Below are 10,937 nucleotides of genomic sequence, written 5' to 3' on the forward strand. Positions count from 1 at the left end.
AGTACTGTTGGGAAGCCTATTATGGTGGACCAGCATACTAGGGATCGTACCAGGGTTCAATTTGCTCGGGTTTTGGTAGAGATGGACATCACGGATGCACCACCAAGAGTGATTCAATTTCTTAATGAAAATGGTTAGTTGGTGGAGCAGGGGATAGATTACGAATGGTTACATGTGAAATGTAAAACGTGTTTGGGTTATGGCCACATCATGGAAGACTGTAGGAAAGGGGAAGTTGAGAAGAAAGTGAGGAATACAGAGAGGAAGGCTCCTATGTCTAAACCAGAGGATCTCACACAGAATCCTCCCATTTCGGTTCCTGTTTCCTCTAAGTTGAAACCATCTGGTTCAGGTAAAAAAGATGATCACTCGCTGCTTAATGCTGATTGGAAAACTCCTAGAAGAGCTGCTGGGTCAAGAATGAAGGAACCTGTTCCAGGTTCTACTACAGATCATGACCAAGATGTTGGGCATAGGTCTGTGAATAAGTTCAGTATTTTGCAGGAAGAGAAGGGATATGTGGAAGAGGAGGTAGAGTGTAGAGAGACAAAGGGTCCTGGTTTAATTTCTACTTAAGCATGGATAGTTGCAACATAGGAAGTTGGAATGTTAGGGGATTGAATAACAAGGATAAGCAAGATTCTGTGTTGGAGTTTTGCAATGTCAATAAAATTGGAGTAGGGGGTCTGTTAGAAACTAAGTTGAAAGGGAATAAAGTTCAGGAGTTGATGAATAAAAAATTTGCTAACTGGGATTTCTTTAATAGCTCTACTGTTGAGGGCAGGTTGTTGATTATATGGAGGAAGGGTTTTGTACGTGTTATAGTAATTGCTGAATCGTCTCAACATGTTCATTGTGTGGTTAAAATGGCTGGTTAAGCTAATGCTTTTTGTCTCACGTTTGTTTATGGTTTTAATACCATTGAAGATAGGAAGACTCTATGGCAAAATCTGGTGCAGCTTAAATTTCCTGTTTCATCATGGTTAATTCTTGGGGATTTTAACTCAGTCTTTAATGTTGATGACAGAAATGGAAGGAATCCCATTACGCAAAATGAAATGGTTGACTCTAATCAATGGTTAGCTCAGAATCATGTTGAAGCTCTCAAAATTCATGGTTCGAGTTTCACTTGGACTAACAACCAAGCTGGCACCAATTGAATCTATTCCAAGATAGATCATGTATTTGTCAATGAAGAGTGGCGTGATCACTTTCCTAACACTGCAGCTCGTTTTAGTTGGGAAGTAATCTCAGATCATTGTTCATGTGTTGTTTCAGCTACAGCTACAGAGGCTATTGGGATTAAACCATTTCGGTATTACAATTTCTGGGCTGATCATCACGATTTCAAGACCATAGTGGAGCAAAATTGGAAGAGACCGATGGCTACTAGAGGACTAAAAGGGGTCTACTTAAAACTTATGAGAGTAAAGCATTGCCTCAAGAAATTTAATCATGAAGTGATTGGTGATATTGGGAAAAGTTATCAGGAAGCTAAAGCTTGTTACAGTGAGGCTAAATATCAGGCACAATCTCATCCGAGAGACATGAATTACCAGGATCAAGAAGCTATAGCAGCTGCTAATTTTGATACTCAAGAGAAAATGTACCATAAGTTTCTCAGACAGAGGAGCAAAATTACTTGGCTGCAAAAAGGAGATTCCAATACCTCTTATTTTCATGCTTGTCTGAAGAAGAGGAAAATGGAAAACAGAATTAAAACATTCATTACAGACCAAGGTATGATTAATGAGAATTTTCCTGAAGTTGTGAAGCATTTTCTCAATCATTTCCGCAGCAATATGGGCAGCAGTAGTATTGTCAATACCAGATTAAACTTGATTTGTATTGAGCAGGGATCTAAGCTATCTTTAGATTAGCAACTTGGTTTGCTGAAACCTTTCTCGTATAAGGAAATAAAAAGAGCGATTTTTAGTATTCCTGATACAAAGTCACCAGGACCCGATGGGTTTGGATCTGGTTTTTTCAAGAGAATGTGGTCTGTTATAGGGGGAGAAATCTGTGCTGCAATTTCTAATTTCTTTGAGACAGGACTCATGCCACCTGAATTTCATAATACAATGATTTCTCTTATCCCTAAACAAGAGAATCCGGCTAAAGCTATAGATTACAGGCCTATTACTTGTTGTTCAACGATATACAAGTGCATATCTAAACTGCTGTGCTCTAGACTTGCAACAGACCTTCCTTCCCTGGTTCATCAAGGTGCTTTTGTCCAAGGGAGATCTATTGCTCACAATGTGATGATTCTCCAAGACATCTTGAAGAACTATAGGAGGAAAAACACTTCTCCTCGCTGTACAATCAAGATTGATATCAGTAAGGCATATGATACTGTGGATTGGAATTTTGTAGAAGATCTGCTTAATGCTTTAAACATTCCTGGTAGATTTGTTCAGCTGGTGATGATTTGTATCAAAAGCTCATCCTACTCTCTTCTTATGAATGGTAGAATTCAAGGTGGTTTTCAAGGTGTTAAGGGTCTTCGTCAAGGTGATCCTTTATCTCCTTTAATATTTGTTCTGATTATGGATTATCTAACGAGAAGTCTTCTTCATGCTGCTCAAGACTCTAAGTTCAGATATCATCCTCTTTGCAAAAGTTTGAAGTTAATAAACTTATGCTTTGCGGATGACTTGATTCTTCTCAGCAAAGGGTCCAAACAGTCCATAAAAGTTCTTAAAGAGGTCTTGGATGGTTTCAGCAATACTATTGGGCTCCATGTCAATGTTAATAAATCTCAAATATTCTTTGGAGGGGTTGATCCCAGGGAGAAGGGGGAGATCATTAGGGATCTTGGTTTGGCTGAAGGTGCATTTCCTTTAAAGTACTTAGGGGTGCCTTTAAGACCAACTAAATGGAAAGCTGAAGATTGTGGGATTATTATTAAAAAAATCAAAATGAGACTTCACACTTGGGGAAGTAGGCACTTATCTTTTGCTGGAAAAATTCAACTAATTCATTCAATATTACTTGGTCTTCGAAATTATTGGATGAGTACTTTCATCCTTCCTCAAAGTGTTTCTAAAGAGATCGAGAAACTATGTAGAGGTTTCCTTTGGGGAATGAACGGGAACAGAAGAAGAATTCATGTGGCCTCTTGGGAGAAATTTTGCCTTCCCAAACCTTATGGTGGTCTCGGGTTTAAAGAAGGGACCAAATGGAATCAAACTATCCTAGCTAAATACATTTTGGCTATCAATGAGAAGAGAGATTTACTGTGGGTTAAGTGGGTGAACTCTGTTTATCTCAAGGGGGTATCCATTTGGTCTTATGAGTTAAAGTTGGACACCAGCTGGTATTGGCGCAAACTATGTCGACTGAGACAAAAGTTTTCCATTTCTGAGATTTTGAAGGCAGGTAGCTCGGGTAAGTTCTGTACTGCTGTTTTATATAACAGTACTCTTCCACCTACTCAAGTTAGCTATCACAGGGCCATTTGGAGTAGTCTCAACTTTCCAAAGCATCGATTTATGCTTTGGCAAGTAGTGAATTCTCAACTGTTAACGAAAGACAACTTTAGTAAATTTCACATTGTCTTAGATTCAATACTTTGCCCTGTTTGTGGAGTCCAGCCTGAAACTCATTAGCACTTATTTTTTAACTGTTGCCTTTCTCGACGAGTGGTGGAGCTAGTGTTCAAGTGGCTGGGTTTCAGAGGTTGGCCGGTGGATTTCAATGGTTGGTTAACTTGGATTTCCCTGAAAGCTTCTGGCATTGTGAGACTTATTAGCATAGCAGTTATTGCAGCAACATGCTATTGTATTTGGCTGAATAGAAATAGGTGTGTATTTGAGGGCTATTCCAAATCTGATTCTTTGATTGCTTTTGATGTAAAGACTATAGTGATCTACAGATTATTCATTGTTAAAAATAGAAAAATGTCTAGACAAGAGAGAGACTTTATACATAGATTAACATGTAATTAGTTCCTGTGTTTTTTGGTTCTGGAGGAGCAGCTTGCTGCTTCTCTTGGAGCGGTTTTAGTGAGGTGAGGGTGTATTTTGCTGGTTGATTAATGAAGTAATTTTCTTCTTGATCAAAAAAAAAAAAAGAAAAAACTATCATCTTTTTCACAAAAACTGAAACCTTTTCTCTCTAGCCTATAATTAAAAGTCTCATGTGTTGAGAATACTTTTGATTCACAAAATTGATCTTTATTCTCTATGTGTCCACCCACATCTTGAGGTGTAGAGAACGTCTTGGAAGATCCAGGTGTGAGTACTCTAGCAAGGATAAGAAGATCAAAATACATACGAAAAGATTCAAGGATTCTTGCTAGGCTACAAGAGGTAAATCGTTTCGTATTATTTTTCATATACATATTATGTATATTGATTAACATATTACATATTAAAATATCCTCATATAAAGTTGTTTATATGAAATATTTTGTTGTATACAATTGCCGCAACTTCCGTTGCACACTAGGAATCGTTCCTAACAATTGGTACCAGAGCCATCTTTAATCCCTGCATATGTTAATTATTGTGTGGGTATCATATGCAATTTTATATTATGTGTAATATATGAATGGATGGATGTTTGTGTATGAATCGTTTAAGTTCTTAAGGGTTGGTTTTCATGGTGTTTTTGGGTTAGGAATAGTTCTTAAATTTTCTAGATATACAAAAATTGTAAGCCATTTTGGGGCATAGGAATTTTGTAATTTATTTTTTAAATTCTGAAAAATTCTGTAATGGCCCATTCCCCGAGCACAAATCCCAAGGTCCGAGCCGCTACCCTTGCAGCCGTGTGCACGCCTGCGTGCCCAGTCACCTTCGCGCCCTACGCGCCAAGCGACCCATACGCGCCCTGCACCTCGTGCACCTGCACCCGCCTCCAGCCGCAACCCAACCATGGACACACCCATTAGAGTTTGTATCGATGTATAATTATCCATTTGGGCATGTTTAAGCCCAATATAATTAAAATTGTTTTAATTATATATTTTGAGTTAATTATGATGAGTCAAAATTCTAATTAGGCCTCAATAACTTGTTGGGTATTAAAACCCAAAGTTTGATTATTTTAATTTTTTTTTAATAATTAGAATGTTATTTAACTCATAATGGTTAATTAAAATGGTAATAACCCAAAGACTAAAAGAGAAGGTCCAAGATCAAAGGAGTTGCTCTTTATTAGGCCTTAGTTAGTTTAATTATTTTTGTGTATTTTTTTGCAAGTGTTGTAATTTTCTAGAAATATCCAAAACACCCCACCCTCATTTATTTATTTGCTTGAACATGATTAAATTGTTTAATATTTTATCATGCATAATAACATGACATACGTATTACCCACATAGTACATATTAAGCATGCCTTTTTTTTAGAAACATGCTTAGAATTGATTATATGTTTTTATTTGATAACTCATACAATTAATCTAGTCTTAATTAGTTAAGATGGTAAAAAAAATTAAAGTTGTTTATTTTCTTATTTAATAAAATTGTTTTATTAAATAAAATGGTATTCTATTTAAAAAGGCAAAATAAAATCTAGGGAACGATTATTTATTTTCCATAATTGGATTAGTATTTATTAGAATATCATTTAGTAAAATTAATTTAATTAGTTTTACAACCAAATTGAAAATATTGATTTTGAGAAAAACACAATTTTAAAATATTGACTAGAAGAGGGAATTATGACGATATGTCTCATGGTCTCCATTATTGGTTGAACACCGAGAGGCATAGGAAAGGCCTCGTGTTGCCTTCGTTTATGGCCACCCTAAGGAAAGGCTTCTGAATATGTTTATGTTGACCCTGATTTTGGTCAACGACACAGAGTCTAGGAAACGACAAGAAAATTATATAGAGCTTAAAAATAATCTAATGGAAAAAATAAAGAACACATGGATTTATAGTGGTTCGGTCCCAGCGATTGGTAATGACCTACATCCACTTGATACTTATTATTAATGTTGAGCTCCCAAGGTGTGATCAAAGAACTAGGGTTCCTGAGTTTCACAGACCTTCCAAGAAGAAAACAATACAACGGTGGATAATAATAATATAATTCTCTAAGCAAAAAAGATCGATCCCCTTCCTTGAGCTATCTCTTGTGTATTTATAGGCTCAGGTAGAGTTACATGAATTAGGAAATAATATCTATCCTTAATGATTGGATCTGCAAGTCATAATAAAGAGATATTCTCGGATATCATCATAACTGTACAGATCTTTACATAAATGAACGAATATATGACCAGGCTGGTCGTATATAGAACTTGATCTCTTCGCGCAGAAATAATGCTGGTCAATAGGCGAGCCGTATCTCTGCAATGTGTCTGCCACGTGTCGAAAATCCTTGCCACGTCATCAACAACTGATTTTTGGATAAACATTTGCCCCCCAAGTTTATTTATCGCGACCAGCAATAAGTAAACTTAGGAAAATAACTTTTCGTATGCCCCACGAAATCTGTCTGAACTCTCGCGTGTTCTTTAAAATAGTGACCTAATCACGTCCAATCATGCCTTCTCAGTTTTCAAGAAATCATTCCGACGACTGTTACACTCCCCCATGCCTTGAAAAAGGTAACCCATGATTACCCCTTTTTGGCACACCTCAGTTCTATAAATAATCCCCACATTCTCCTTTTAATTATTTACATGCCATCCTTTTGCCAAGAATTCTGAAGAAATATAATCCAGAGCCCAGGACTTTAAAGTTTTCAGACGCTTCACCGAGGATCTTTCGCCTGCAAACTCAAAGTCCCTCCTTTTCAAGATCTTCAATCTTCACTCAGGTAAACTTTCTTCGATGTTTAACCCTTTGAGATGCCATGCATGCTGTTTCTGTGCTCTAAAACTTTTTGTGTTCTTGGGTAGAAATTTGTGAAGATTTTGCATATACCATTTGATGCTTGATAGGGTAGTGTAATTTTTCTATATATAAGTTAGGAATCAGTTTGATAGTCAGGATCATGGGTTTATGGCGTAAAATCGAAGTAAAAATTTGATTTTTAGGCTAGCTGAAAAACTGGGTTTTTCCCGCCCCTTTGGAGTTGAAAAAGCTTTTTTCAAAAAAACTTTTTCTTTCACTTTTTGATCCGTTTTTCAAACTGCTCGCATAAAACTTAGAGTTTCGGTTAGAATGCTTCTGGTCGATAGACGTGAGCAACGTTATTCCACCTTTCAACATAAGCTCTCAGGTTGTGCGTCTTATCTCCTCCTTTGTCTGTTTGTAGTTTATATGCAAGACCCGTGGGGAGGAGAAAGACCCATCAATGACGATTTGCTAGCTCAACTGCTCGAGGACGAAGAACAACCCTCGACATTGATACCTGAAATTCCTTTTTCTCGTATTAATATAAACACTTCCCCAGTTTTGACCCAAAACATGGCTCGCACCAAAACCAAAGCCCAGAAAAGAAAAACCTTCGAAACTTCTCATCAGCCTGCTGCTATGGCTGATGCTCCCTCGACCAGTGGTCGAGACGAAAAGGCCCCTAATCCAAACATCCAAAGACATGCCCGCCCCCGACACGTTATTCAGCCGGATGTCGAGTGGTATGTTGTCTCTGAAAGTAGGGTTAGGTCAGAATGATCGCCAACTACTTAAAGAAATATAGTCTGCCAGGGGTGACCCTAGTCAAGCCTAACCTAGACCAAAGGGCTAATCTGCCTAGTGGCGCCTATAGCGCTTGGTCGCGAGTTCATACTGAGGTAGGGGCCACCTTGCCTCTTCACCCATTCTTTCAGATGGTGGCCAACTATTTTGGAGTTGCCCCCTTTCAAATTACCCCAAATGGGTATAGGATGCTTGCTGCACTCTATATCTTGTACAGCCAGAAAAAATGGCCCGTGCCATCGCCACATGAGGTCAACTATCTGTTCGACCTCAAATCTAACCCCAACCATGAAGGCACGGGGTTCTTCCACCTTTGCCATCAGGAAAATGGACGCACTTTCCTGACTGACACGGCCCACATCTCAAACGTGGGGAGGTACTATCAAGAGTACTTCTTTACGGCGGACCTGGTCGCGGAAAACCTTACTTTCGCACGAGGAGGTAAAACTTTCGCATCGCTGGCTGACTTTTTCACTTAGTGTTTTCCTCCACAATGTCTTAAACTTTTAATGTCTTCCAGGCCCATGGCTGCGACCAAACCCAACTCCGGGAATGGAGTTAAGATCGACACTCTTAGCCAGCATGTCAAATGCTGAGAATAGTGTCAAGAATTTAGTTACAGAGGCTAACCTTAGGTTGGTTGGCCTCTGGGCCCCTCGATCAGATACGAGGGGGCCTTTGGCAGGGAGTGCTCACGCCAAAGGGGAACCCGAGCAGCAACCTCAAGCGTCTCCTCTGCGGAGGAGACCGACTGGGGTCACGATCGGGGAACTTTCTAGCACTCCTCGAGCAGAGAGGCCCTCGGCCCCCTTAGGAAAAGGAAAGCAGAAGGCCACCGAGCCTGTTGACCTCTCTGATGACTCGTCAGATGACAACGGTATAGTAATTTCATTTTTAACCAATTTGCCAATTCCCTGTCATCTATTCGATGGGGACGTCAATTTTAAATATGTTCCATATTTAGGGTCAGACTTCTTCGTGTCAAAGAATGAGTGTAAGACTAGTAGAGTCTGTTGTGTAGCGACCAGTTTTAATAGCTCGGGTATTGCACTTTGCAATCCTTTTTTTTTGTTTTCTTCTTCTGATGTGATGTGTTGGGTTGTTCATGCTATCTCATTTTTTGACTTTGTTATCATTTTTCAGGCATGGAATCCACCAACGTGTTTGACCTTTACAGCACCCCAGAGGCTGCTGCTGCTGCCCCTCCGAGCAAAAAGAAAGCCAGCAAGAGACATGCTAGGGAGAGCAGCAAAGAGCCTCAGCCGAAGAAGGTCCGGAATGCAGGCCTTTCGAAGGATGGGCCCTCTGCTACCGTGACTCCGCCTTCCCCCCATGAGCAGCAGACTCCATCTGTTGTGACCAGGTTGACTCCTTCTCTTGCTGCCCTATCTGACCAAACCCAGCAGGAAGCTCCTGCCTCAACCGGGAACCTGATGGTTGGCCGCTCCTTTAAACTAATCAAGGAGAGGCTTACCAAAATCACCAAGCATGATCGCTGCCGAGTGGCAATGGCGGCTATGGAGACGATGGGGGTTGACCCAATTCTGAACCGAGCCCTGAATGAGTTCACCAGTGTAAGTTGTCTCCTTTGTGAAATTAGGTTTTTGGTAATTTACTGTTTGTCTAATTTTTTTTCTGTATGCAGGCCATGCTAACCCTTACTGCCGGCCGCATTCGCCTGGGTGCTGTCACTGAGGAGGCCAGGACCTCGGATCAACGGCACGAGGACGAACTCAAAGCTGCCAAGGCCAGACATGCTGATCAGCTGGCAGTGGTGACTACGGAAAAGGCCTAACTGGCCGAGGAGTTGGAGGAGAAGCTGAAGTCTCTGGAAAAAGCCCGCAAGCTGAGGGACCAATACAAGGAGCCCAACCGCTCTAACTATAAGGTGGCTAAGCAGCTTGAGCTAGACTTGATCGCGAGCAGGCTAGAAACCAGAGACATGGAGGACCGAGTTAAGGGCTTGGAGAAGACCAATGCCGCCAACTTAGAGAGGTACAAAAATGTCACCCTGAGGTGCTTCTATGACTTCTGGAAGCACAATCAGGGTGCCAATTTTGATTATCTTCCTGAGAACGCGAGGGAAGCTGAGCTGGCTCGGTGCGCGGCTCAACTGGCTGAAGAAGAAGGGTCGAGGGTCCCTGCCTCCCCCGAAATCTCGCTGGCCGCCGGGATGGAGGGTGCAGACAATGAAGCTGTCGACCAGAACCTTCCCCAGGATCCTCCAGCTCCTTAGTTTTTTTTCTTTTATATTTCTAATTACACGACCTACGGTTCATGATGTAAAGACAATATAATTTTTTGGTTTGCTGCACGGGCAGCTTTTACTTTTATTTTGAACAAGTACATCCAAGCAGTTACTGCATGCGGTGTAAAAGGATCGCTTTGATATTACAATATATTTGCATATTATTATAACATCTAATTGTTCGCATGACCGAACTTAGCATAACACTTTGGTTTGATTCAACAAAATATCAAAATTTTGAAAAATACTCTAAGTACTCTAGCATGCTTTCACTTATTTTGCTCATGTGTTTACATACCTTTTAACGATATGCTTTGCTTACTTGTACCTTGTATGCCCCCTAAGTGGTCGGGAAGCTTTAAGGTCCTCGGCCACTTGCCTTGACCAGAACCTGCCCGAATGTTACTGCTCGTAGCAATGCGATTAGAATTATAATACAGCAAAACAACACATGTAATGAAAAAATACTTGTAATAAATACAATAGTTGGCAAGAAATGACTGGCTGAGCACAGTCCCTTTTATTCTCGTAGTAAATGGACTAAACATGTCTTTACGAGTGATCAATAAGATCTTACACAAAACTTGTAAAAAGTAAAATTTATACAAGCCAATTCTTTAAGAAGAATTGATAATACTTGCGCATGTGTTCTCCATTCCAATATCGAGGAACGAGATCTCCGTTTAAGCGGGCAAGTTTATAAGTGTCTGGGTGAAGGACTTCATCAATCTGGTAAGGCCTTTCCCAATTTGGCCCGAGTACTCCAGCAACCTGGTCGCGGGTGTTAAGAAAAACTCTTCGGAGCACAAGGTATCTAACATTGAACTTTCTTTCTCAAACTTTGGAGTTGAAATATCGGGCGAGCTTCTGCTGGTATGCGGCTACTCGGAGCTGGGCTTGTTCTCGTCTTTCATCAATCGGGTCCAAGGATTCCATGAGGAGCTGGCTATTAGAATCCTGGTCGTATGTTAATCTGCGGTGAGAGGGCAGATCCAACTCAACAGGCAACATGGATTCATACCCGCATGCCAAGGAAAACGGGGTATGACCTGTTGCTATTCGGTGGGAAGTTCTGTACGACCAGAGGAC

The 10,937-nt window shown here is 40.4% G+C and overlaps 1 protein-coding gene across 1 annotated transcript; it reads left to right on the top strand.

Annotated features, from left to right (window-relative positions):
- Window positions 1-578: 578 nt before the first annotated feature.
- LOC133814656 (uncharacterized) lies at window positions 579-9,395 on the top strand. Its single transcript, XM_062247589.1, has 6 exons — window positions 579-873; window positions 928-1,116; window positions 1,198-1,740; window positions 2,011-3,381; window positions 8,744-9,174; window positions 9,246-9,395. Exons 1-6 carry the CDS (start codon window positions 579-581, stop codon window positions 9,393-9,395), a joined length of 2,979 nt encoding a protein of 992 aa, XP_062103573.1.
- The last annotated feature ends 1,542 nt before the right edge of the window (window positions 9,396-10,937 follow it).

Source organism: Humulus lupulus, chromosome 2 (genome assembly GCF_963169125.1).
Source record: "Humulus lupulus chromosome 2, drHumLupu1.1, whole genome shotgun sequence".
Lineage (NCBI taxonomy): Eukaryota > Viridiplantae > Streptophyta > Magnoliopsida > Rosales > Cannabaceae > Humulus > Humulus lupulus.

Coding starts and splice junctions, on each gene's coding strand:
- LOC133814656 (XM_062247589.1), top strand. CDS start 579: ATGGATAGTTGCAACATAGGAAGTTGGAATGTTAGGGGATTGAATAAC. Junction 874..927: donor TTGTGTGGTTAAAATGGCTG/GTTAAGCTAATG, acceptor ATACCATTGAAG/ATAGGAAGACTCTATGGCAA. Junction 1,741..2,010: donor AACATTCATTACAGACCAAG/GTATGATTAATG, acceptor GGTCTGTTATAG/GGGGAGAAATCTGTGCTGCA.